Source organism: Lodderomyces beijingensis, assembly GCF_963989305.1.
Source record: "Lodderomyces beijingensis strain CBS 14171 genome assembly, chromosome: 1".
Classification (NCBI taxonomy): domain Eukaryota; kingdom Fungi; phylum Ascomycota; class Pichiomycetes; order Serinales; family Debaryomycetaceae; genus Lodderomyces; species Lodderomyces beijingensis.
The window spans coordinates 1,118,607-1,145,968 of record NC_089970.1 but is presented as its reverse complement, the minus strand read 5'-3'; the positions used below and the strand labels follow the sequence as shown (position 1 = coordinate 1,145,968).

The following is a 27,362-nucleotide window of genomic DNA, read 5'->3' as shown; positions in this document are numbered from 1 at the left end:
TCTATATAAACTACTTTATGTCTATACAATAACTCTCTCTATATATATTTATATGTATTAGATTCCCCGTTTTGATTTTTCAGGAAATTATGCTCTATCAATTATCAGGTTTTTTTGCTTTTTTTTTCAAAAAGTCAAAGCTTGCCTCAACGTGGGGTCGACATAGTTCAACACCTGGTTATTCCATACTTCATCGCCAACAAGTTGTTTGAAACTAGTGATTAAATTCAAAAATAGACTTTGAAGCTCACTGTTGGCATCCTGGTAGGCAGCCAAGACTTCCAAAAATTTGGCAAGTTTCTTCTTCCCCTGTTGAGTGTTTAGTCCACCGAAGCCGTTATCGGGGTTGAGACTAATCAGTTTAATGATTCCGGTTAATCCAGTTTGCTTTTCTTCGTTATCATCGAGGTAGACGAAATTCTGAGACCAAGGTAGGATAAACTCGGCTAACCTTGGCGCCACGGCTTCTGACCCGTACAACCCCATTCTGCCCAAGGTGATGGCGCAATTCTCCAATACCGTCGATTCGATTTCCTGGGTGTTGAGTATGGGTATTAATAAATTGATAAAGTTTTCCCAGTATTGCTTGGTTTCTTCTGCGGGTAAACGAATGATCATCTCTCCCAATGCCCAAATGGCATTGTTATGTACGGGGAAGGTATCGTGTGTTCTATTGGTGATTTCCTTGCCGATGCTAAGGAAAATTGGATGCACATACGGTTTCAATACATCCACCACGAAAATGGCAAGGTCGCCCAACAAGGCAAATGCCGATTGTCTCACATCTTGATTGTAATCGTCAAAGCATGCCAATAGGATATTCAGCAAGTCGGAGCTTGAGTTGTCGTGTTGGATCAAGTCGATTGACTGGTACTCGAACCCCTGAACCAACCCATCGATCAAGTCCAACGAGGTCACCATGAAATCTTTCTCCGGCACATCAACATTGACATCTGTCTGGCAAGTTTGATCCTCCAAAATGCAGTTGGACAATATCTTCATTGCTCTTTCGTAAACGGGCACTGCGTATGGTGCAAACAATTCCTTGGAGGTGGCAGCAACCGAGGCCATGCACTCTATCAATGGCCACAACGCTGCGTCTTCGTCGGATAATCGTTCCCATTTCTGCAACAATGGAGGGAGCAAGATGTTCAAGTACTTTGGGTCCTGCGACAAGTTTTCGTACCCCATCTTTTCGACAAAAGTCTGCACGCAGTCGTACAAAATGGACATGTTCTTTCTCTGGTATATATGGAAACACTTTGCAAATTGCTCCAACAAAGGCTGGAGGTAATACACAATCAACGACGAGTCACTTGCATCGATAAAGGACGAAAGTGCAGAGCACGCTGCCTCTTGCACGACTTTTTTAGGGTCCAAGGTGCACGCGATGATTGATTCAAAAGTTGGTTGAAAGTAGCTTGCGTATACGCCGCCTTCGTGGGCTTCGGCAGCCACCCATGCAGCATATCGTGACAATGTCCAGCAAGTAATTTGACGCACTGTGGGCTGTGGGTCTTGTAGTTTATCCACCAAGTACGGCACGAGCTGAGGTAATCGATCGCTGGCCAAATTGGTGAAACTGGTGCTCATGGCACCAAATGCCAAAATCGCAGCCTCTCTCACGGGCCACTGATCGGATAATATCCGTTCTTGTAGAATGGGCAACGCGACTAAAAGCACCTCCTGAGGCAAATGCTCACTCAACACATCCAATGTGGCAGCTGCGCACTTTCTCACACTCCAGCCTATTTCATCATCATCTCCGTCATCATCGTCGTCATCATTAGCATCTTCATCGTCGTCGTCGTCGTTGACTGCAACGTTGTTTGTATTTCCGTCTGCGCCGTCATTTCCCTTTGCAAGGTCGTCAGAACCAACCTCGCCAAGCTTATCACTACGCTTATCTGTCCCATTTGCTGATCTCGCATCTTTAGACTTTGCGTTTTTGGGCTTGATATCTTCGTCCTTATCAGCCATGTGCGAATCGTCTCTCTCATTCGCGAGTTCAATCGATACAATTTCGTCTTCAGAGTATACCATCTTCTCCAAAAGCAAAGGCAAGATTGTTTTCAATGTTTCTGAATTGAAAACCCCGGCAAACTCTACGTTTGTCGCTAGAGCAAGCATAAACTCGCACGCTTCCAACGCCACGGCACTATCGTTTTGATCGTTCTGCATCAAGTGAGTACAATAGTGGATAATTCCATCTAGATGCGGCGCCACTTTATCGGGCCTCGTTTCCAATATCGTGAGAAAACTAGTACATATATTCTTCTTCAACTCTTCACCGCCGGCACTGGTATCGCCGTCGGTTTCCTGGGCCAACTGGAAAGTCTTGCTGAGGTAGGGGTCCAAGATGACCAAAAACGACTGGGTATTCATGAGAATAAACTGGTTGATGCAATGCACGGCGTATGCCTTGATTTTCACGCTGGGCAGATCCAACAATTTGAGAAGCTCGGCCATGAGGTAGTTCAATGGTCGGTTGCCATTCACTTCCCTGTCCAACTCCAAAACGGAATCTTCGCAGATCTTAGCAAGGGTGCTCATGGCGGCCTCCTGGGTTTTGAAATTGTTGCCCGGTTGCAATGGTTGTTGTGCAATGTGTAATAGGTCACTCAAGGCCGATCCCCAGTAGTCCAAGCCGTAGATTGCAAAAAGCGACGCTATCACACTCCCCGTTGTGTTTCTCACGAGATTGTCGCTGCTGGCCAACCCCTGCATGATATTGGCCATGAGGTAACTCCGCTCGATGTTTTCATGCTGCTTGTTCTTGAGAATGGCATTTTTCAAATTGATCCCGGCTGCAGCTCGCACGTCGGCCCTGGTCGAGTCGTCAACCACCAATAGTGTGAATAGATAATTCTCAAACTCGCTGTTCTGTTTGGCATCGATGAGCGCCTCGTTCGCAAGTCTTCGCTCTTCGTTGTTTGGCGATAACGTTCCTTTGAATATGTGCTTGAGTTGCTCGATGGCGTTCTGATCGGGAGTCCACGACATCTTGCAGTTGCTATTATATATGTATATCTATCGTCACAGCAGAATCACGCCCAACGTCAACGGCAGCGCAAAGAATGTTGGTGGTGGTCTTATAGAGGGCTTATGACCTTGAGCACCGATGGTGGGGTGGGTATGAAAGATTGGTTGTAAAAATAAAAAAAAAATTTCAAGCCTTCCTCTCTACAGTTAGTTCTACAGTGAGTGTTTTCAATTTTTAGCGCTAGGGTCGGGAAGGGGCTTTCGACCCAACTCAACTCAGCTCAACAAACAAGGTTGGCGACCTTGAGCACCACCATATCAGAGTTGGTGAAGGGGTCGGAGAAACGGCTTGCAAGACGTTCTTTGCTCGAAGCTATAATCAATTAAAAAAAATTGCTATATTATGTAGATCATCACGCCAGAAGATATGAAAAAAAAAAAAATTAAAAACCAAGTCATTTAAGTATATCATCCAACTCGGCAAGTTTTTCAGCGAGTTCATCGAATTTCCCCAAGATCGGCATGAACAATTCATGCACGGATTTAGTCTTTCTGCGATCCTCCAAAGTGGTGAGCGAATTCATGCTTGTCAATGGCGTGATGTTGTCATCCAAACTATGGCGATTGCTCTCTGTATCACTTACCATGTCGTCATCATCTTCGTCGTCGTCGTCGTCGTCGTCGTCATCGTTGAAGTCTAAACTGCTCTTCCCGCGAAAGCTGCCATAACTTTGCTGTTGATAATGTAATTGATAAGGTCCGCGATACGGTTGAGAGACTGGAGAATTCCGAAACATCGGACTCAAAGTTGAGCTGCGGGATAGCGGTGATTTGAAACTGCCATTGTGCGGAATGTTGTTAATGCTAGAAGTGCTGGATTGAGGCGAAGAGACGCCTCTTTTGTCGTTGTTGTTTTCAAAACCAGCGAAATTGCTGCTGCTGTTGGCCACTTTCAACCCAGTTTGCTGCGATTTTCCCATGCGAAACGTCGGCGACAACGAGGTTCCATTGAGACTCTCAGTTGAGGATGTTGTGGGAGGAGTCTTTTGTTGCAAAATGGGCGAGGACATGGGAATCCTCAACGACTCCTTGGGTCGAACCTTATCTCCAGGACAAGGTGATGACTCACATCCTCCCCTCAAACTTGAATTCCGCGACTCTATAAACTCCAGTTTCACGACGCAAGAGGGTGAAGGCGATTGTCCTCCCACGCATGGGTGCAGTTGACTCGACAATATGGGTGATAAACGTTCAAATTCGCCTGTCTGGCTGCGTAAGCTGGGTGAATTACGAAAATTGAGGCTGCTGGCTGACAGAGTATTTGTCTGTTGATCAAACTGCACGTCTCTCGAGGTTTTCACGGGGGTCACCATTTCGCCCCTTGGCGGCGTATCCTCATATGGAATAGCGACACGATTATGGCTTGTCTCAGTCTCACCTTCAGATCGGGTCTTTTTCATTCGTTTCGCAGCTTTAGTGGTGCGACTTGAGTCCTCGCATTTCACCGCTAGTTCGAAACTCTTTTTATCAATTTCTTGAACACTGTCGTCTTCTTCTTCCTCTGCTTCGGATGAGCTCGTGACAGGTCGCACTTTTACATCAGGAACAAATGCAATGATTTCGTCGGATTGATAACTTGCAAAGGAGAATCCAAAATCATCATCGGTGTCATAGTCTTCTTCTTGCACTTTGTCCACCTCCTTTTCCATTTGCTTTTTCTCCTCTATTTCCATTTCCTGCTGTTTGTCCTCCTCCTCCGGCTCCAATCCGACAACCGCTTCCAACGCCAGTTCCACTTCTCCATCATTGCAACTCTCCCGTGAAATATCAAAAGAAGAATCTCCTTCTTCCCATTGCTCGTCGCCATCGCTTCCTTTACGCTCATCCTCTGCGCTTTCCAAGTTCAATTGTGCTTGGAGATCATCAGTGATGTCCGTCAAGCTATCCAAGACACGCGATCTTCTCTTCTTGTGCAAATCCCGCAATTTCTTAAGCGTCTGATAGTCCTTGGCTCTCAATTCACTTCTAGGCGGAACCACAACTAACTTTGGTAGTCCGGTTGAATGATGATCTTCCTGCAGTAAAGAGGAAAGCGGTTTCAGGTTCTTGTCCTTGAGGTCCAGTCTGACATTCTTTTTGATAATTAAAGGTGCACCGGTTGGGAACACGTCGCTTAGTGTCTCTGGCTCTTCAACCGCGGGACGAATATCGGGGCTATCGACGTTGAACAGCATAAGGTTTTGTCTGATGCCCGTTCCATAGACGCTCGTGGCCAAGTCAGCACCGTATACGCCGTCTTTTTCCACTACTACTTCTTCTTCTTCTTCTTTTGCCTGTTCTTCCTCTTCACTTTCTGTTAGATCACCCACATTTTCAAACTTGACTGATTTCACATTAGAATTCAGCCGTATGGTGATTTTCCTGACTCGTATATCAATCTCGGCAATCTTTTCCATTTCTTCATTTTTGCGACAATTGAGTCTTGCCAATCGCTCGCCGTGAGTTTCAAGGCACTCGGCAGGAACAAACCCGATTTTGCCATCCTCGTCATCCAGGTCAATTTCTTGGTCCCCCGGTATTTCAGCTCCCAAATTGCGAAGCCGTTCCATGCGTTCTATTTTTGTTAGTTTCCGTATTAGCCACCAGTAATTATCTTCGTCGTTGACTAAATGTACTGGTTCATCTCGAGACAAAGTGCAATGCGATGGCTCGGGGCCTGAAAAGTTGTATAGGCCGTACAATTTGCTTGGATCGAGATCCTGTGGCGGCGAACGTGGAGGCGACGGTGGCAACAGCAGCAGCAGCAAAAGGCCCTCGTCCATATATGGGCCATCTGCAGTGTTGAACTCGTCGTCGCTGTCATCATGAATGCAAGAGCAATTGTGGTTGTCATTTTCGAAATCCAGGTCATCGTCTCCAATTTCCAAAGTAGTATCCACAAAATCTTCTTCTTCCTCTGGTGATTCTTCTTTTTCTTCTTGTGAGTTCTGCAGTATCAGTCTGTAGCCATCATCATCCGTATTAAATGAGTTTTTCTCCAATTTGTTCTGAAGCAAGTTTATAGAATCTTTCCTCGCTAGCTTGCTTGCACTTTTAACATCTTGAGTTTTCGCTTTCGATCTCATCTTCATCCTGTCATCATTATATGTTGAGCCAAACGTGGTCATGAACTGTTGACTTCTCTCTTGAAACAACTCGTTAGGGTTGAAAATGCTATTATGGATCCGTTCCTGTTTATCTTCTACTTTCTTATCGAGTAAATGGTTCAAGACGTGACTTTGGATATTCTGTTTCCCCAAACCAAATAAATCAGTGTTGTGAACAACAGAAGAAGTTTGCGTTTGCTGAGATGAGGAAGATGACAGGAGCGATAGTTTGCGTTCCAAGTCGCGTAGTTTCCTATTGGTGTTATCTAGTGACGAGTTGTCAAACGACTGTAGACCCATTTGTAGTTCTTGAAGATGATATACTTCTTCTTCGTCTCCTCCATCCTGTTCAAGCATTTATGACGTTATGAGCGAGGTGAAAGGGGGGGCAGATTGTCAAGGGGATTGGAAGTTGATAAATTCAAACCTAAATCGTCGTCTTTACTTCTGTTGTTTATTGACTGTAACGAGATGGACGCTACAGCTCTCCCGTGGTGTATATGTGTGGTGTAGTCAGTCGTGTTCCTATTCTTGGAAATTGATGGAGTGGGCCTTAAATCCGTTCTTTCGAAATATTTAGTCTGATCGTGTATTTGATGGAGACTTTGGACCGAGCTTGAGTGTAATCTTGCTGGGGGGATAGTTATCGCGATTAATGACTAGCTGTTGATCTTGATGCTACTACTAGTGTTGCTCCCTGAGTACCTATGATGATGAAAACTGGAGAGGCAAACTATGTGTGGGATAGGATAGAATTTGAATGGGTTGGGTTGATGATGGTAGTATAATATACGGGCAGTCACTACTTATAATAGACTATTTAGGGGATGTGTCGCGACAACGTCTTGCGACTGTCGCATTTTGCACCACTCGCGACAAGCAGATCCCTCCCACTCTGCTCCCACCACTAACAAAAACACCAAGATGCAGAGGCAGCAAAAGAACAGCTTTGCATTCACCACAATTTAAGAAAAGTGGCGGGGTGAAACGGCGGAGACAAAGAGCCAGTAAATATCTTTTTCTTTAAAGCCAATGTCTCGTTAGCAGAGTTAGTAGGGTTGGCAGAGTTGGCATGCTTGGCATCAGCTATATCAACTGTTGATAAACAACCAGTGTCCCTGCTTGTTCCGTGTGCGAGATTAGGTGTGTTGGTTGTATTCTTTTTTCCTCTACAGCCGTCACAATCACAATTCGAGATCAAACGCACAATCTCCAACTTTCGACATGAAACGAAAACAACATGTGTGAGGAGTAAATTATTTTGTTGGAAGATTGACGGTTGGGGGAGGCAGAGGAAGGAAAGGGGTTTACAGATACGAGGTCTGTCTAAATTATAGGCGACGACAGGGGTAGCTTCGGGGGAGGAGAAGTAAAGGGTTCAAGCCTAGCCATGTTCTTCAGCAGAAAAACAGACCCTCCGCAATCACAACTTGCTCTCATCTTTGAACGAGGTGGCGCAAGGGGGGGAGTAAGGGCGATGACCACCTTCAACATCATCGAATTGCGTCTATGCTTGGTATCCATCGCATAAACAAATAAGCCATGTTTATTTGTTTATGCGCCGCCCAATGACCCTTAAATCCGAGTGCCATTAGCAGTGTCAGCAGCAGCTTTCCATTTCGTTGCAATTATTTGCTCTTTCCGCTTCACCCCGTTTCGCTTCCCCGACAAAGGCAATCACCTCTTTTTCGTTCCTGATCCACTTGTAAAATCTCACCAAATGCAAATTCTCCCAATCCTGGGAGATGGCCGTCTCTAGTGCCTTTTTCCTTCTCCGTCCTTTTTTTCTATTTTTGACGCGTGTCTTGCCCTTTGCTTTTTGCTTTTTCCTTTTACGAAATTGGTGCGCGTCTCTTTGGCCCTTTGACGAGCGGTGTGACAATGCACACGATGCAACTCTGCGCCAATCCATAGAAGCATGAACCGACGCACGAGGTGTTGGTTCGGTTCTCCGGGGCCTTGCGATTCAAGTACCATTTTCTCGAGACCTGATGGGGATACAACATTAGGAAGATGACGTTTGAAAAGCAAATAGAACAAAAAACCCAAGGGGGGGGGGGGGGGGGGAGAGGCCGGCAGATGGTGGACTACTTACTTGGTCTTTTGCAGAGTGTCGAAACATGCCTTGTAGGTTTTAACCACTGACCGTTACTAAAGGGGAAAGGGGGACCCTTGACCCTTCGCAAAACCACCAAAAATTTCAACAGTTTTCTGATTTTGTGTGCCCCCCCCTTTATTTTATCGCGTTCCTTAAACGAAGAAGACCATGGAGCATGGGAGTGGGAATCGTACTGGGCTTTCCGCAAGTCAAGCTGCGCCAGTTTTGATTTCAGCTGAAATTATTGCAAAAAAAAAAAATAGATGTATAGAGAGCTAACGTGTTTTCGGATAGGAGTGCTTCCGACAATGAATTTTTGAAATTCAACTTTGAGTTCCACCATGAGTTGCTGGAGGTTATCCAGTGCCAATGTATAAACACGAGGCGGGAGGGTCTATTGCTTTGTCGAAACCGCAAGTACCCACAGAGAAATCTCAAAACAACAAAGCACTTTGGACTATTGGAATATTGGAATTTCGGAATTTGAAATTAAAATTGGAATTGCAATTGGATTATTCGAAATCAGCGGCGGATGCATGATACTGCTTGATGCATTTTTGAAATATGTAATTCGTCAATAGTTGCTGAAAAATTGCACCAAATTGCAATTCAAAAAGGAAAAAGAAAACCACGTTCCTAACCGTTGTGTTGTTGCCTCGCTACACATCATAATTGACATGCAATTGCAACAAAAAACAAAAACAAAAGAAGAATAAGATCAATTATGGTTATCTTGGTTGTGGCTGCGTAACTCTTTACGAAATCGACATTGTCATAACCCCCTCTCCCCCTTCCCATGATTGCCGTACTGTTGCAACTTTGTTTGACTTTTGGTCCACCACCAATGGAATTTGATTGAAAGGATACCCATTTCGACCTCCCGCTCTCCCCGCGTCCGCACCCAAGGCAATACCACAGCGTGGTCGCATGAGCACCAGTGCATCTTCACAACATCACCACCTCTCTTGACTCATAAGCAATGTTCCGTTTCCAGCTATGCCAAAGTTGTTTCGAGAAAAAAGATGACAACGGGTGCATGGTTCGTGAATCTCTACATTATTGTCATGTCTTTGACTACTACAACAGGTGACAGGGTACCCAGCTTTAGAAACCCCCCCCTCATCTTCCTCCCTCCCTTTTTCCCTCCTTGAAATCGGAAACGCACTTGGACTGTTGAAGAAAGAGGTGCTATGACGTGGGCGACCCCGTGCTTCGACTTTCAAACATTTTGGAATTTGACCTTTGAGTGTGAGGAGGAAATTGCATCTAAACAACCTTTAGCTACAAAGGATCCAGCGTTGGTGCTACATACGAGTTCATCTTTGGCTTTCTCAGTCGCCTCCCGTGAGCATTATTTTCTCATTTTCGCAACGCACGGAGCATCCCATAGAATTTCGTTCCAAATTTTACTCCTCAAAATTCAACCTCTTGAGTTTGTTCACTTACTTGCTTGTTTTTATTCGTCGTATTAAGTAGTAGAGGTATACTATAAACGGTCTCCCCTCCCTTCTTGCATGGTACTTTTTTTTTTTCTCTTTTTTTCTTTTTTACTTCTTGATAACTTCATTGATAGCATTAGCCAAGTATTCAACATTGCCATCGTTGATACCGGAAATACTGAACCTTCCATCATCGGTAGCATAAACACTATATTCGTTTCTCAAAGTTTGCACTTGTTCCGGTGACAAGCCCGTGTAAACAAACATACCCCTTTGTTTCAACAAGTGGTCCCAGTTATAGTTGGACTTGTCCAAGTTGTCATAGAGCTTTTGTCTCACGGTGTTTAATCTACCGACAACTTGGTCCAACTCCGACAACCATTGGGGCAAGAGACCCGTTGACTCGTCAAAGATCACTTCCACAATTTTGGAGCCGTGGATAGGAGGAGATGAGTAGATTGGACGAATGAGTTTTTTCAACTGAGATTCAATCGCCTTGGAATCTTGAGCACTAGGGGTGATGATGGAGATGGACCCGGTTCTTTCACCGTACAAGCCCATGTTCTTGGCAAACGATTGACACAATGCAAACGTGGGGATCTTGTTTTCATTGGCCAACTTGGTCAATTTTCTAATCAACTCGATATCTTCGTATGGCTTACCACTGGCAAAACCCTGGTAGGCCATGTCGACCAAGGGGAAAAACTTCTTGTTCTCAATAATCTGCAAGACTTGGTCCCATTGCTCGTTGGTCAAGTCCATACCCGTTGGGTTGTGGCAACATGCGTGCAACAAGACAATGGAGCCGTCTGGTTGTGACTCCAACGATTTTTTCAAGTTGGCAAAGTCCAAGTCGTTTTTGCTTGTTTCGTAGTAGCTGTAAAACTCTGGTTGCAAGCCAGCGTCGTTGAACACGGCAACGTGGTTGGCCCAAGTGGGCTTGGGGACAAGGATCTTCTTGTTGGAGTAGAATCTGTTCAAAAAGTCAGCAATGACTCGAAGCGAACCGGTCCCTGAAATGGTTTGCGAAGTGACGATTCTTCCATCGTCAATCAATTGCTTACCGTTGGCGTCTTTACCGGAATTGTTAAAGATAAAGTTCTTGACAATGTTTTGAAACTTTTTCGATCCAATGATGGGAGTATACTCCTTTTCATTCTCCTTCTGCAACAAGACCTTTTCAGCCTCCTTGACTGATGGGAAAATGATTGGCTTTCCCAAATTGTCTCGGTAGGCACCAACTCCCAAGTTGATCTTCTTGGGGTTTGAGTCATTGATGAATGCCTCCGTGATTCCCAAGATCTTATCTGGGGGAGCCAAGGGGATCTCACCAAACTTCAAACATTTGGAAGTCGACGAGATCGATCTCAAAACCAAAACCTGTGGTTGGTGTTGCAACTGAGCAGCAGTCTTAGTCAATTGGGTCCTGTACATGGCTGATAGAAAAAGAGAACTGGATGGCGAAAGAAAAGTCAAAAAAAAAAAAAAAAGTCAGAAAGGTGGATGCTGGAAATTGAAAATTGAAAATGGAAAATCAAAACTCTCCCCTTGGATCCTGAGGGATGAAAATTGTCGATATTGATATATTTCTAAAAAAAAAAAATGAGACAATTTTAAAAAAAAAAACCTCCGCTAGTTGTGCCCACCTACATTTGACTCAGCACGAGCTAATTTGTCGTACCGCCCGCAATTCGCGTGCGTGTGCTTGTGTGTGTGTCACACATAGTGGGCAGCAGCGGCAGTAGCGGTGGTGGTGGTGGTGGTGATTGACAAACTAAAATAAAATGCGTAGGGCGAATGGAAGTGAAAATTTTCCATACCCAAACAAGGAGCAGCAACAGGCGCCTAACTTTTTTCTTTTTTCCTTCTTTCGTTCGTTCTTCCGTTCTTTCTTGCGTTTTTTCGAGCGAGTCGGCTTTAAAAAGTGTGGAGGCACCTACGTAAAGTAATGAGAACAACAAGCAGCTGGACAGGGAGAAGGAGGGGGGACGGAAGTGGGTGGGGGGGTTTCGCTCGCGCATGCGAAACATATGATTATTCTGCCTCTGTATTGTTGCTTTATCTTACACGTTGAGCTCTCACAACTCCCCAAGGTGTTCTCAAGTCAAGTCGAGATGGGGAAACACAGGAGGTGGATTCAGAAATAAGCACCCACTAAACGGAAACCGCATTGCTGCTCCTTCTCTTCTCTTCTGTCTCTTGCAATAGCTGCGAATCACAGGCCAGAGATGGAAGAAAAAAAAATTATCAACGGCTTCAATAACCGAATAGTGTTTTTTTTTTTTTTATACAGCGCGGTTTAACTCCATTTGTTCCTAATTGATCCGATGATTTTCTTGACGCTGGCTCATTTACTCACTCACCACTGTAGCCATGGGTGAAAATGAGGGGTAATATCTTGTGGAGTCTGCGCCATTAACCGAGATCGGCTACTTGCGCCATATCTGGAGATCATGAACAACGCGATCAATCAAATGTAACAGATTCGCCTGTCTCTTAATATCTACCACCCGTAACACCAGTACCACTGCCACCCCCATTTCGCATTTCAACTAGCTGATTCTTCCAGCTACTCCTCACACACCAACTCTATCTTTCTTTTCCTCTCTCTCTCACTCTCTTCATCGCCCTCGCAAAGAACAAGTTTCCGCGAGATTATTGCAAAAATTCTGTCAAAAATATTATATTATGGAAACACAGTGAGGAGATCCAAGATGGCACGCGATGATAAAAGTCTCTGAGCCAACTCCAATTATCTTGTGCCTGCATCAGATGCTCGGCTTTACTTTTGACTCTGTTTGCTAGGTTTCTTGTGGGGATGGGTATAGTGGATATTTTGTCAACGGCCTCACTCATCAAAAAGGCGACAAAGTGTGATGTTGCCAAACACAAAAAGCTTAACAGTAGCGGAGACAATATTTTGCACTTCTATGAGGGCGTTCTCAATAAAGTCAGTCTTGCTTAGAATAGAAGTGAGTTTGTATGCTGAAGGTGCTCCTACCTTGAAACTGCAATAATGAGTTGTCAAGATAAACAATATGTCCTCACATCTGACTACAATAGTGTAGATGGCAACTGGTTCTATAGTGTAGCTTGGTTATCACATTTGGTTTTGATCCAAATAACATCAGTTCGAATCTGGTTAGGACCTTTTTTTTTCTCTTTATCTCGCAGTCTCCTTTTGTGATTGCGGCAAGCAGAGAAAAAAAAAACCGCTTAACTGGGGTTACACGGCCATCACGTCGGGCAACGCATACGCCCCTAATTTTTTTGGTGGTTTTTTGTTTAAAGCCCAGGTGGGGGGAGAATATAAAAACTCAAGTCTATCAAGACTGGAGACGACAGGATGAAAAGAGTTTTTTTCAACTTTTGTTCTTTCAGAGAAAAAGCAAAGATCTCCAGATTTTGATAAACCAAAAAAAAAGCAGTGATTAAATTTTACACTTTGCAGCTTGTTCTGGCATTTTTTTTTTGATTAAGCTTCTCTCCCCAACTCACGCGCCGATCAAGAGAGAGACTAATATTATGGAGGTGATGGGCAAAGTAAACTCGTCTGAAACTCACTCATCTTCTCCACCAGCTTCTTTCAAAAAAGGTTTAAGTTTAGGGTTGCAAAAAGTTCTCACGAGCAAGAAAGTTTTTAAAGCAAAAAAAGTTGAGGAGTAGATGAGATTTTTAATTGAGTGGTTCTAGTTGTGTAGACGAGTGACTATTTGCTTCTACAGAATCAGCTGTTCCCGCGAAGTTATCACGAGACAAGTCCGAACCCCAAAGCAAATTTGAGTTTTGAGTCTTGAGTTTTGAGTTTGGATGAGCTTTATTATGTCCCGAGTAATTTTGCAGTCCCCTTATCCCGTTGATATAGAGCACGCAGTAGCTCTTTTTGAAATACTAAATATAAACCTGGCGATATCCGTGCAATTTTTCAAATAGTTTTTGCATCTCATGAGAGACGGGTAACCAGTTACAGCAACAACAACAACAATTACTACCACTGCTACTGCCAATTGAACGAACCCTAGCCCACCGACAAGATGCCTTTGCAGTATTATTGCGCGCCATGCAGAAAGAATTTTCCAATCTTGGGGGACTTGGAGGACCATGACAGGGTAGTTCATGGTGTTGTTGGTCTGAAAGAAGGCAGCAGCAGCCACACGAGTGATTTCTGGAAAAGAAGGCCGAGAAAGTAAACGCGGTGCATCCTTTGGTACCTGGAAAGGAAAAGAGGAAAGGGGGAGGAAAAAAGTTAATGGTCAATGAAAACAAAAATTTTTATGATGTATGTTGTATATTTCAAAAACTAGCTTATTCAATGACAACTTTTGGTCTCTACTTTGAACAATCTTTCTTTTTGGTTGCCCCAGTCTCAAACACCTCGCGTCTGGAGGGTGATATCTCTTCTGTGCGTTGTATCTCGAGCCATCATTGCAATTCCCCAGGTTTTCTTTTTTTTTTTTGACGTCTTATGGTTTTAGACGAAAAGGAAATGGCTCACTTTATGACATGGCAAATTTGGTTCGGTGTGGTACTGTAGAGTGGCAAAGCCTGGCATGTAATTGCAAAAAAAAAAAGCATATACTGCTTTTGAGGGGAGAGATATACGTCGTGCAATTTTTGCAAAAATCGGTTGAAGCATTCATTAATTGATGAATGTTTCCACATTTTACTTCGAGGATTACAGTTCGAGACGAAAGTGAAATAATCACCTGTTGCTAACTGGGTAGTGAATTGACAGTCATATAAATAACAAGTGGAATCATCCAAACTTTTAGAATTGTATTCTTCACGACGATAAAGAAGTGCTCTATAAACCATAACTGAAAAAAAAAAATTTTTAAAAAAAACAGCAAGAATTACTCCTGGACCAATGCCTTATCGTTGCAAGATATGCAACGGTATCTTTGAGCACAAGTTTGATCTAAGATACCATAAGTGGAATGTTCATGATGGTAGGCAACTCCGCTGAGGATAAACAAAAGAAGAAAAACAAACAAGCAAGCACGAGAACATTTTGCGAAATACAGGTACAGCAGTGGCGGTTGTTGAATTTAAACCTAGCTGAGTCGATCAGCTTACTTTACGGAGGGTCAACGAATTTTGTGTATAATCGAATGAGAATATACAATAAAATCTTTATCTTTTACCAAGAAAGAAAAAAAGTAAGTGTGTGATAACTCTGTTCTGGTTTGGGGGTGGCGATAGCAAAATGGCGATTGCGGGGGGGGGGGGGGGGGATATAGAGTCGTAGGTCTAGTTATTGGTATAAATAACGCAAGACATGCTTTCCTTGTCATCTCCAGTGTGTTGCATCTCACAAAACAGTTCAGCTAAAAAGTGGCCAGAGATAGGTCTGCAATCACGCCTAAAGCAGATGACTTATAACTGCAAGCTATGTGACGCCAAGTTTGAAGAGATGTTCGATTTGAACTACCACGAGTGGGATAAACATGATCTTAAATGATACAACATGCTAAAGAGAGCCAGATGAAAGAATAGCAAGGCCGACGTGAATGAGTTTGAACGAACCAAGGGAAATCTACAATATTCATTGTGAAATCACTCCCTAAATTGTGCTTCTTTTTTTACTTTTTTTTGTCTTTTTTGACTTTTCGAGTTTTATTTCATTAGTTGCAAAAATTTATGGTTGATGACGAAAAATAGGGGGAGTGGAAACATAACATAGAATCGGTGTATATATCTTTTTATAAATGGCCCTGGAATTCCTCCAATTTCAAAACACAGTACAACTAACCCAAAATCAAGAAAAGTAAACACAGCAGGCTCCGACAATATTATGCCTCGTATGTATCCCATCTATTCTTGCTCAGATTGCAAAGAACACTTTGGTGCTAAAGACGACTTGGATGAACATCGGTTGGCAAAGCATAGCACATAATGTCTGGAAGAAAATGGGTAGAGTCAACAATAAGAAATTGGCAATGGTTCTTTACATCCACAAATTCCGTCATCATCTGATGACTACGCTCTTGCCTCTATCTTATTATATATCTTTCACGAAATCCTCCTGTCCCCGATGACGTATTTCGCTGGAAAATTTTTATGGTTGTAGACGAAAGTTTATCGAGGAAAAGTCACGTTGTTTGATGTTTCAGGGTGGAGAGGAAAAATCATATAAAACACATCATATAGATGACACCTGAAAATCCATTCTGGCACCAGTTCTGGTATTGCACAGGACATTCATCTCTTTTCTTTTTGAAAAAAAATCACAGCTACAATACGTTCAGACCAATGCTTTACCAATGCGAAGTGTGTAAAAATCGGTTTGAAAACAAGGAGGACTTTGTATACCACATGGGGTCACTGCATGGCTTTCACCATGGAGTTTGGAGAGGTTACTAGAAGGATGTGTGTGGACATTCGGGGAGTGACAATATATAACAGATAGTAAAAAAAAAAACAAAAAAAAAACAAAAGGGTTCGGAAAGAGGAAAATCAGCTGGAGGGGAAGGGGGAGGAGGGGGTAGAAAACTTTATTGTCAGGAGGGAGGGATCAGTGGGTGTTATTTATTCAGAAAAAAAATAAGTTAAACAAATCAGAATTCTTTTTAAATTGTCGCTATCTTTACGATGGCTTTCATTCTCTTCCTTTTTCTCAATACTGTTTCGAGTAATCGATTTCAACAACGAAACTCATTGCAAAAAAAATTGTTTATGCGAAAAGGAGGAGCAATCATTTTGGCGAGCTGATAATAACTGCTTCGCAATCAAAAGTGATCAAGTTCAGCCAAACGTAATCATAACTGTAAGAGCACTATATATTTGCTACTACTGCTAAACATCAATCTTCTCAACCGTTGGCGTTGCAAATTTTCTATTATTTATTGCATACTGTCTTTGTAACGGGGAACATCTGGGATTTTTTTAGGGGGTGTGTGCTTTGTGTAAGTTGCAGCATGCAACATCTGCTATGGCTGCAAAAAATGAAGCAAGGCTAACAAAAAAAAAGAAAATTAAATGTAGAAAGCCCATGCCTCCGGAATGAGCAAAAAAAAAAAATGCGCAAAAAAATCAAGCTTCTAAGTGAAGGGACCTTTAATGTCACGAGAGTACAAGGTTGAAGAGAATGCACAATAGGCTAAACTGTTGTGTAGTTTAGGTCAGTCGAAAGTGAATAAGTATTGAAGAGGGATTGAGAAAGAGGGGATCCGAAAGAATTAATCAGATAGTATCTTTCTGTTCTTTAGCAAAGGGTTCCAAACACTCTCTCTGTGGAGAATATTACCAATTACTCAGTTTTCTCTTAATACAATTTTCCATGGTACAAAAAATTATGGTTCTAGACGAAAGAAAAAAAAACACGGGACAGGAAAGGTGGAAGGCGTACGTGTGTGTGTGTGTGCGTGTGTGCGTGTGTGTGTGTGCGTGTGTGCGTGTGTGCGGGTACAGTCCGTATAAATATCTTCGAGCGAATTCCTAACGCTACGGGACCAGGTACGTTTGTATACTCTGAAACAAAATCTTTGCTCACATGGTGGGGTTGGAACAACATCAACAAATACAGCATTCTCGTCACTGTTCCAAAAAGATGAAAAAAGAAGCCGCGTGATACATCGATGTGATGGATTATAAGTGCATGAAGATTGAAGATGGCGGAGCAGGGTGAGGTATTTGGTGCAACTTTTATATTGTGCATCTCCATGTTTAATGGAATCATAATCTGCAAAACACCACATCTATGTGTAATCCAAAAGATAAGCTCCCTTATCTTTTTGACCTTTTTGGGTTTCCTTGTCCAAAATTATGGTTATAGACGAAAAGGAAAAAACAACAAGAACATCATATCAGACACAGTGAAGTTGAAATACTTGTAAGTACAATATCTTTATAAATAACTCTAAGAATCTTCCCTGTCTCGAAACTACATCTCTCACAGCATAGGAAACTCTGACACAATGGAGGTATATCTTTGTGGAGGCTGCAATAAAAAATTTTCAAACAGAGAGAGTTTAGAGAGCCACCGGCAAATCAGTCATCCTTATATGGGTGTGGATGAGGAAGATGATGACTGAAGGAATAGAAAAGGAAATGTCAATGGGAGTGGGAGTGAAAATCGACAGCAGTGGATGAAGCTTGAAGGTCCTTGGTGAAAAACCATCATTTGCTTGCTGCCTTGACCACCTTATCCAGGTATCAGGTGTGGCTTTCACATAGTGCAAATGTATAGTTTGAATCATAGATTATATCAATTTGAATCATCCGATTTTAATTTTTTACTTTATGACCTCCTGTCTTAACTGTATTTCAAAACAAAGTATTTTCGATACTGTAAAATTTATAGTTATAGACGAAAAGAAATGGTATTGGGTGTTGCGGTTTAAGGGGGAAGAAGAGGGGGGGTGGAGTGGAATTACGAATGTTTCCTATAAGTAGCCCGCAAGACGTCAGAAAAGCCGCAAAATCACACATCTTCTTTTATTCATTCACAAGAACACTAAGGACAACTTGTCAAAACTAGTTTTCTAAAGCAAGAAACATAGACAAATGCTACATCACTGTGGAATGTGCGGAACAGTATTTCATGACCCGAGGGACTTAAAATATCACGAGAGGCGGGTCCATGGCCTCAAAATCAGGCTTAGGTGATAGCAGACCAACCAAAAAAATTCAGAAAGTAATGCAATTAGACAGTGGCAAAGAAGGTACGGGGAAAAAAGCGAGGTGTTTTTGGGTTCAATATCTTGCCTTCTAGTCCAACAAGCCGTCCTGTTTTGTTTTTGCCATTTACACTTTTGACCATTGCCATTCGGGAAATGAGTCACCCCGCAGGCATAGAATCAATATCCCGCAAAAAAAAAAATGGCATTCTTGAAAAAACTTTGAGAGAAGATGGGACGAACCTACAAAAATAGCTCACCTGGATCGTTCTTGCCTATATTGCAAGATCAACAACCACAACACATGGAGAGCGGAACAAATTAAATTTTCGCTGTCAATTGTTCAAGGCAGGATCAGAAGGTGCAGTTTTTGGAACACACGAAATAAAGAACAAAGGTTGCACTTTCACAGGGTCTAGAGAAAGCTTCGAAAGAGAAGAAAGTACTTATGATTGAACAGGCAGAATTTAAGCGGCGGAAAACGTCTCTTCACCAACGCCTCAAAAAAGATAGATAACTCTATAATGGTTGCATCTGCTCAATTGAATGAGATACTTCGATTAGTCACTCTACTCTATCTCGATGTTCTTGTTACACGTTCCTTGATTTTAATTTTTTACTCTTTGTTGGTTCTTTCAATTCGACGACAAAACTTAGTTCATGGTTAGAATTGGACGAAGGGGGACAATTGAGGCTGATTCAGTTCAAGTTTTAATTAGCAAGTGAATCAACGAGAACACCTTGCAAATTAGGTGTAGACAAGACCTTCTCTTTCTCTTCTTTTTTTTTGAAAGAAATATGCCATATAGCGCAATACATTTTTAGCCACCAAAGCATAAAAAATATTCATATTAAACTAATCTCATTGACGAAGGGGTCCCTCTTGTGATGGATTTATACCATCAAGCGATGGGAGTTCTCTCATCTTGTCGTCCTCGTGAAAACTGAACTGCGCATCTTCTTCCCCTTCCACTCCCCCCTTAGCTTTCCCTTTTCAATTCTGTTTTTTTTTGAGTTTCCCAGCTCTATAAACTGCACTGCAAACTTTAAACGAAAAGGAGTGATATAAACAACTCTCCGAGAGAGATAGGACCTTGTTTCTTACGTATAAATAGTACTCGACATCCTCTCCTCTTGCTTTCATTTTTCTTTTCAACAAAACACCTACAGACGATTACAGACTAGCATCTTGACATTAGGATAAGAGACAGAGACAGAGCCAGATGCGATACTATTGCAGATATTGCAAAATACGCTTTCAATGCAACGCGGATGTGAAAAGTCACGAATGGCGAGTTCATGGTTTTAAATACGGTCGAAAACAAAATCAGGAGAAGCAATATTTTTCGGAATGAAAAAAGTATGAGAGAAAAGAGCTGAATGCTGTGTTGTTTATCTCACTGGCAAGGGACCCTGTACAATCTGATGCGAGAAGTTTTATATCGGGTGTATTGGTGTTGGTAGAGAAAAGAGGTATTTCAATGAATGTTTACTGGTATTTCTTTATGAACGCTCCTTTGCCAACTGTTTCTCCTATTCGATCAAGAGACTTTCCCTATTCTGCCCACTCTGCAAATTCTCCTCTCTCTATATATCTTGAACGAATGGAACTATTCAACCACACAGCTTAGTTTAGTTGAACCTAAAAGCTTTGAATCGAGAAAATAAAAAAAAAAAAAACACCAAATGTAGTATAGGATTTCAAATACGCGTGATGGAGAAGTATTTCATCGCTACGATTCCAGTTTACTTTTAAATTTGTCAAATAAGATATTTGGAACTGAACTTATCTCCAGCCAGATTCCGTGACAACTCCATCATTTACCTATCTTGTTTGCTAGGGCGTGGTTTCCCAGGCGGACAAAGAATCTTGCTATTCCGGTTAGAGTTGGCCACGAGAGGTGAAAAATCCAGCCATTGTGATGTTCGGTGGTGGCTGCTCGCTCTCTCATCACGGTGAAATAAAACGAAAAAAAAAAAAAAAATTATTATGTGCCATCTCCTCATCTCTCGCAATCCTCTCATCACGAACTAGCGACAAACATCCTCAACCAACGGATATACACACAGACACATTCATTCAAATAATGATAAGGACAATCAAGCCCAAGAGCGCACGTTCCAAAAGAGCATTAGCTAAAAAGGAAGCCAAGCTAGTGGAAAACACCAAATCGGCATTGTTTGTACCCGGTGCAACAGGGAACAAGCTCCTCCATGATGCCATGTGCGATTTGATGGCGTTAAAGAAACCTTTTGCAAAGAAATTTTCCAAAAAGAACGAGATTAGACCGTTTGAAGACAACTCACAGTTGGAGTTTTTCGCTGAGAGGAATGACTCCTCGTTGATGGTTTTCTCGACACACAATAAAAAGAGACCCAACACGTTGATATTCACGAGGTTTTTTAATCACAAAGTATACGACATGATTGAGTTGTCGATCCAGCTGCTGAATTATAAGCTCATCCAGGATTTCAAAAAATTGACCTTCACGATTGGGTTGAAACCCATGTTTGTTTTCAATGGCCCTGCATTTGACAGCCACCCCGTGTATCAGCACATCAAATCCTTGTTTTTGGACTTTTACCGTGGCGAAGATACCGATTTGCAAGATGTGGCGGGTCTACAATGCGTCATTGCGCTTTCGGTGGGGGAAATCGAAGATGTCAATAACGAAAAAGATCTACCCATGGTGAACTTTAGAGTCTACAGACTCAAGACTTTCAAGTCGGGCCAAAAATTGCCCAGAGTGGAATTGGAGGAAATCGGACCAAGATTCGACTTTAAAGTTGGAAGAAGAGTCGAGCCAGCGCCAGAAGTGGAGAAGGAAGCTCATCGCAAACCCAAGCAGCTCGAGCCGAAGGAGAAGAAGAATGTCAGCACGGATTTCATGGGTGATAAAGTTGCTCAAGTCCACGTTGGAAAACAGGATTTGAGCAAATTGCAAACTAGAAAGATGAAAGGTTTGAAGGAAAAGTATGACCAAGTCAGCGAGGGCGAAGAAGAGGATGATGATGTATATGTTTCGGATGAGGAGTATTTTGCCAATGATGTAGAAGAACCTGAACCAAAGAGGCAAAGGAAATAAAAGTAAGCAAGATGAGTTTCCAGAAAAACTCTTTTTTGAACCATTCTCTGTAGTGATGATCAACTTTTACCACACTCTGGATATGTCATTTTATTCAACGCCTGGCATTTCCCCTTGACCCTGGATTCCGTGGTGGTTTGGCGTATGTTTTTAATCCAATTGGTAGCGCCGCCTATTCACAATCGAAACGAAGAGAAAGGAAAACACATTCTTGGTGAAAACAGATGAAGATGCAAACCCTGCTTGCAGCACGTTACCCAAACAACTGAACTATTAGAAAAACTTTCTATCACGGACAATGTCGTCGTCGTCGTCGTCGTCGATCTTCCAGCCTCGGAAGGCTCTGCTGAATACATCTAGCGCGGTAAGCAAACCGCCGACACCTGCGGCAGAAGAACTCACCAAGAACAAGTACTACTGCGTGTCGAAGTTGCCAGGCGTTCCAAACATCTTCAAATCACAATTGTTTGCAAACGCATACTCCGATTCGGAATCCAATTTCTCATTGGTGATCAATGACGAGTCGATATATGTCTGGAGCTACAAGTCCGCCGACGTGTCGCCGTTTTCAATCCATTTCCCCATTGACAAATCGAAATTCCAACTACCGATGGCTATTTTGACTCGGCCTTCGAGCGGGGCAGGCCAAGACCCGGGATTGGTGATATTGGACTCTGTGACGGGGTTGATCAAATTCTACGAGAGTGTGCAGCATGCTCCAACTTTGGGATTGATCAATGACAAGTCGTGGGAGCTGCAAATTAGCTTGCATGAAGGAGAGTACATTACTCTTGCTGAGAATTTGGAGCCCGCGGGAGTGGCCGTTGCCACGTCGATGCAGAGGTGTATATTGATTTCGCTTCGAGATTTCAAAAGCAAGCCGCACTTGTCGACTTTAGAGATTTTGAAACCAAATGGCGGGATATTTGCAAGATTCTTTAAGCCTTCCGAAAGCGAGATTGTTGCCATCAGATCGGGAGAAGTCACGGAACATGGCACTGTGCAGCAAATATTGATCTTGGACTCTGTGGGGACGTTGCATTCCATATGCTACATCTTGCTTTCAGCCAGCACCGCGCCCTATGTCGACAAGAGGAACTCGTTCAAACAAAACCTATACATCGACAATGCATACCCAGGATCAAGCAATGCTGCACGTTTCTTGGATATCTGGCCCTTGGAACAAAAAAATTATTTCTTGACCTTGTGTGAGCTGGATGGGAAGCTTCTTCTTGCCACCTTGGGAGCTGACAAATCCGGCGTTTTGTTCTTTGGATCACACCAGTTAAAGAGCGTTAAGCAGCTACCTAAAAATCCAAAGCTATTCTTGCCCAAGCCTGGGAAAACGGCATTTGTCATTGTCGACACATCTATAATCATGACTGACATCAACACGTCGTACATAGAATCAAAGAGCACGTTTGCATATTATTCAGCGCGTTGGGAAGACATTATAAGACTCAAGCCATCAACAACGATTATTGGGTACGGGTATGAGAACCAGTCGCCAATATCGAATCCTGCCATTATTTTGCTCACCAAGGAGTTTGGAGTGTTGAGAGTGGAAAGGTTCCAACAAGAGGTGTCGAGCGAAGAAATCAATGATCCAGTGGTTGTAGTGAAATCCCACATTGAACAGGCTATTTTCTACTCCAACGCTGACGAAATAAACTTTGATCTCACCCCGCAGAGATTCGACGACCGGAGCACCATTCAAGAGGCCGTAGAGCAAATCATGAAACAAGTGTTGAGTTCCACGTCCCCTTACTTGCCATCGACACTTCCCTCGATTGCCGATCTTACCGAGCTCAAGGTTGGCATATTCAAGGCATTTATCAACTACTGCCAAAGGAATTTCCCCGACTTGAACGTTGTTGCGCCAATCGTGGAGAATCTAGAAAAAACCAACTGCGCCTTGAATTTGTTAAAGTACATCAATGCCCACCCTTTGTACAAGTCTGAATTTGAAAAGCTCCAACCAAACATTAGAGAGTTTTTTGCACACGATATTGAAAACATTGGTGAAGTGTTAACGGCTTACTTGAAGGCATTGGCAAAAGAGTCGAAACCTGTGGCACCATTGATTGTCACAACACTCTATGACGGTGTTTACTTGAACAGCATAGAGTACCCACTGAACTCTTTTTCAAGCTTGTCTTGGATTTACGACACGAGCATCATAGAAGACGTTGAAAATTACTTCACACGTGATTTCGTTGAAGGAAATTGCAAAGACAAACGAGAAGCGCACCGGATTGTTCAAGTTTTATATTATTTTGGTCTGAAAAGGTTGCAGTACCTCAAGGATCAGGGCAGTGATGATGAGGAAGCGCACGAGTACGAGTCTCTGCTCAAGGCGGGGAACTATCAAAGGATCTCTGTGTTGATAGAGCTCAACTTGGACGACGAGGCTATTGAGATTGCCGAAAGATTTCAAGACTATTCGGCGCTCGCTCGAATCTTGGACACCGAGAGCGATAGAGTGCCGATTGAAAGTTTAAACTACGTGCAATACTTTAATGAATTCGGGTATCCATTTGCAGCAGCTGTATACGAGCACTATCTCAAGGACGACAAGATTCAAAATTTGCTACTCAACTTTACCAACTTTAAGCCTTATTTGCTCCGGTACTTTGATGAAAACCCGCAACAAACAGCCGAGGTTTCCTGGATAAGGTACCTCTTAGACTCCAATTACACGAAAGCTGCCGATGCATTGGGGACAGCCGTTTCCAGCGATGTGCTAAACATTGATAACCAGCTAACTCAACTTTCCGTCATGAAGTTACTGGGCGTTGCTGGTGGGAGTAATAACAACAACAATAAGTCAATCAAACTGATTGATGACGAATTGTTGAAAATCCGGTACCAAATATTGGTGAGAGATGTTGTTGCACGAGATGGGAGAATCGAGGCTGTAAAAGAGCTGTCATTTATTGATAACTGCATCAACCCCAAGATCAACAAACAGGATGCGAGAGAAACCGTTCGTGGGTACTATAATCAATTCACGCAGAATATGAAGCTACTGGTGCAACATTTGATCGATTTGTTGGTGACCATCGACCCAAAACAGGTGAAAAATCTCAGCTATGTGTATGCTTTGCAAGTTGCAAACACCGTTGCGAGCAAAGAGCTGCGCGAACTTTACAGTTCGGAGATCATACTTTGGTTATTAACTCTCGGCAGCAGCTACGAGCCAAATAAGCAAGACCACGATGACGAAGGCTTTAAAAAGAGGATCCAGGAAAGTACACTTTACAAGACTCTTGCAAGCGAGCCGGCCTTGGTAATCAACCAGTTGAAGTCTTTTATTGAGAATCCACGTTTCAATGGAGCGCTCCAAAACAAATATCTTGATGGGTTGCTTGAGGATTTAAAAACCTTGCTCAAAGAAGAGAGCTATAGAAAGTGGGTTGAAGCAGCTGTCGAGCAAGCGAGGGCGGATTCATCAAACACAGCAAACTGAAGGAAAAAATGAACTGTTTTCTTTCTTTGCAATTGACTTTAGCGTCTCGAGATGTAAATTTCTTCCAAACCTCTACTTTCACAACTGTCTCAACGAGCTGGTACTTTTTCAAGTTGAAACGGAGCGTATAAGTTGTAGCACAAGCTTGCGTATCTCGATACTTTTTGCTGTTTTTTCAGAATTGATAGTGCGAGGGGCACGATATCCAGTACTCTCATGAATCCGTACATTTTGTCTCTCTTTCTTTTCAGGAAAGGACTCCCTTTGAAAAATTAGCCGTCATCTTGATCTTGATCTTCATTTTCATTTCCCTCCTCCCGCTCCCCTTCATCGCCGTCTTCGACGTCCACATCCGTCCGAAATTTTTCCTCTTCTTCACTCAACTTGATCCTCACCAAAGGCTCAGGATACGTTGGAGTTTCGCCCGTTCTCAGCTGATGCGTCACCAATGCAATAGAAGCAAGCGATATCGCGCGCATGACGCTTTGCCACTTGGCAACTATATACGCAATGTTGGTGGTGCCATCTTTCATCACTTCGAGATAATCTCCAATCTGCTCTAGCTCATTCGCGAGCTGGTCTGCCAGCTGCTTGAACTCTCGTAGCTGTTCCAAATTGGCTTTCTTTTCGGCGATTTTCTGTTGTATGGCGGTTGATCGCAGCATGCTACTCTTGGTATATCGTTTATCGTATGAGGATCAAGCCTTGGTGTTACACGATATGTATATTGATTCCACTGGTTCATTTTCCCAGGACGCGATTCGCTTCTGTTTTTTCCTTTTTTTTTTGCGCTTGTTTTCTCTGTTTACAGTTGGATAGCTTCTTGATAATCGCAAACCACACCAAAAGGTGCCACAGGAGATTCAATTGAAGAGAACAACGCCCCCCGGAAAATGGCTAGAGTAGCTGATTCAGGATTTAGGTCGTCTGGGTCTTCTCTAGCGGCATCGCGACGAGCAACTCTCCAGCCGCAGAGACAGAGTGGATCGAGCACAACTGAGGGGCATGTGGAGGCACAAGTGGAGGAACAATTACGACGGCAAATGGAACAGAATGCGGTGTTGGCCAAGCGTAACGCGATTTTTTCCTCGCGAATCACCGAATTAGAGAATACAATCCAGTCGCTTCGAGAAGAGATTGTGCTTTTGAAAAGGACTTGCGAGTTGGAGCGGATTGTTGATGCGCTAGAGGAGAATTTGACTACCAATTTCAATGCTTCTTTATCGCATTTGCATCAAGTTAGGTTGACTCACGGTTTGCGTTTGAGGCAGAAGAAAAACCTGAACCTGGCTCATGAGGTAGTTGCGCCTGAGCTCCCTGCTGCAAATGCAGTATTTGAAACCCCCATGGACAACTCTCGTGCACAATCAGGTTCTGCCCAGTTCCAGCGCCAGAGCCAGAGCCAGAGCCAGGCGCCGCCGGTCAACAAGGAAAAGAAGAAGGAAAGCTTTACAGTGCCGCTTTACTTTAAAAAGACCGACGATGGCGACTTTAATAAGAAATTGCTGCTGCTTTTGGAGCTGCTGGACGCAGAGGACGCTGATGCTGGCGAGGTACGACTGGTGGGTCCGTTTGCATTTGAGAAAAAACTGCCCGGGAACGAGGAGCAAAGGTCCTCCTCGCTTTTTTTCCCACGTCCAGACACCAATAACTTTGAGGACTCTGTCGAGCCTCGCGATAGCTGGGACATTGGTGCTCTGGAAAAAGCCAAAGAGAAATTTCACAAGATTCGTTCTCAACAAAATACTTCGGGCTCGGGTCTCGATGAAGGCGATGGCGATGGCAATGGCGATGGCGATGGCGATGAAGGTTCTGAAGCTGACTGCAAGGAGCTGTCAACACCTGCTCGTGGAAAGCAAGAAAACAGTCGACGATTCTCGCCTGCAAGCAAGGAGTTTGAACATGCAGAAGAGACTGCTGATCGTACGTCTCACTATTCGCCCCTGCATCAACAGAGTGCCTCTCCTTCTTCACCTGCTGCAAAACCTCCACAATCAGGGAACGCACTGGTTTTACACTCCAGTGCAAACAGCCAGAAGCGAGGAAATCTTGATCAAGAGTTGAACCAACTCGGATCTGCTGCTGCTGCTGAAACTATCTCAAGCACAGGGAAATATGAGGCCGACCGGGCCGATCATGATCCGCCTCATGAGGCAAGAAGATCGACAAGAGTCAAGAAAGAGGTCAACTACAAACCGATGGCTGGGAACACCAAGATGAGACGAGACTCGGTTCATATGAGGGATGCTGTTGGGGACAACGTTTTCTATGTGAGTCACGCTAAGGAGGAGCGCAGCAAAGCAAGAGACGAAAGCCAGGAACCTAGTGCTCCGCGTAAACCACTTGCGAATTTGACAAACACCCAAGGCCTGCCGTCCAAGACGGAAAAACCGAAAAAGAAACGTCCCAAGAGGATTAACGAGTTGTCCATTTTTGACTTTGACTCAGAGTACCAGCTTCCTGGTAGAAAAAAGAGGTCCAAAAGCTAACTAAAACGTAAATTAAAAAAAAAAAACATGTATAT

The 27,362-nt window shown here is 43.3% G+C and overlaps 7 protein-coding genes across 7 annotated transcripts; 3 read left to right on the top strand and 4 right to left on the bottom strand. All coding sequences in view use genetic code 12, as the record gives it.

Annotated features, from left to right (window-relative positions):
- Positions 1 to 126: 126 nt before the first annotated feature.
- LODBEIA_P04800 (uncharacterized protein) lies at positions 127 to 3,003 on the bottom strand (the record flags this gene model as incomplete). The annotated part of the gene is made up of 1 exon (XM_066975061.1): positions 127 to 3,003. One exon carries the CDS (start codon positions 3,001 to 3,003, stop codon positions 127 to 129), a length of 2,877 nt encoding a protein of 958 aa, XP_066827418.1.
- A 434-nt stretch (positions 3,004 to 3,437) lies between these two features.
- Positions 3,438 to 6,485, bottom strand: LODBEIA_P04790 (uncharacterized protein; the record flags this gene model as incomplete). The annotated part of the gene is made up of 1 exon (XM_066975049.1): positions 3,438 to 6,485. The coding sequence occupies one exon, from the start codon at positions 6,483 to 6,485 to the stop codon at positions 3,438 to 3,440; it is 3,048 nt and encodes a 1,015-aa protein (XP_066827417.1).
- Positions 6,486 to 9,773: 3,288 nt separating this feature from the next.
- LODBEIA_P04780 (uncharacterized protein) lies at positions 9,774 to 11,099 on the bottom strand (the record flags this gene model as incomplete). Its single annotated transcript, XM_066975038.1, has 1 exon — positions 9,774 to 11,099. The coding sequence occupies one exon, from the start codon at positions 11,097 to 11,099 to the stop codon at positions 9,774 to 9,776; it is 1,326 nt and encodes a 441-aa protein (XP_066827416.1).
- A 9,271-nt stretch (positions 11,100 to 20,370) lies between these two features.
- Positions 20,371 to 21,369, top strand: LODBEIA_P04770 (uncharacterized protein; the record flags this gene model as incomplete). Its single annotated transcript, XM_066975027.1, has 1 exon — positions 20,371 to 21,369. One exon carries the CDS (start codon positions 20,371 to 20,373, stop codon positions 21,367 to 21,369), a length of 999 nt encoding a protein of 332 aa, XP_066827415.1.
- Positions 21,370 to 21,667: 298 nt separating this feature from the next.
- Positions 21,668 to 24,838, top strand: LODBEIA_P04760 (uncharacterized protein; the record flags this gene model as incomplete). Its single annotated transcript, XM_066975016.1, has 1 exon — positions 21,668 to 24,838. One exon carries the CDS (start codon positions 21,668 to 21,670, stop codon positions 24,836 to 24,838), a length of 3,171 nt encoding a protein of 1,056 aa, XP_066827414.1.
- Positions 24,839 to 25,110: 272 nt separating this feature from the next.
- LODBEIA_P04750 (uncharacterized protein) lies at positions 25,111 to 25,503 on the bottom strand (the record flags this gene model as incomplete). The annotated part of the gene is made up of 1 exon (XM_066975005.1): positions 25,111 to 25,503. The coding sequence occupies one exon, from the start codon at positions 25,501 to 25,503 to the stop codon at positions 25,111 to 25,113; it is 393 nt and encodes a 130-aa protein (XP_066827413.1).
- A 228-nt stretch (positions 25,504 to 25,731) lies between these two features.
- Positions 25,732 to 27,327, top strand: LODBEIA_P04740 (uncharacterized protein; the record flags this gene model as incomplete). Its single annotated transcript, XM_066974994.1, has 1 exon — positions 25,732 to 27,327. One exon carries the CDS (start codon positions 25,732 to 25,734, stop codon positions 27,325 to 27,327), a length of 1,596 nt encoding a protein of 531 aa, XP_066827412.1.
- Positions 27,328 to 27,362: the final 35 nt, after the last annotated feature.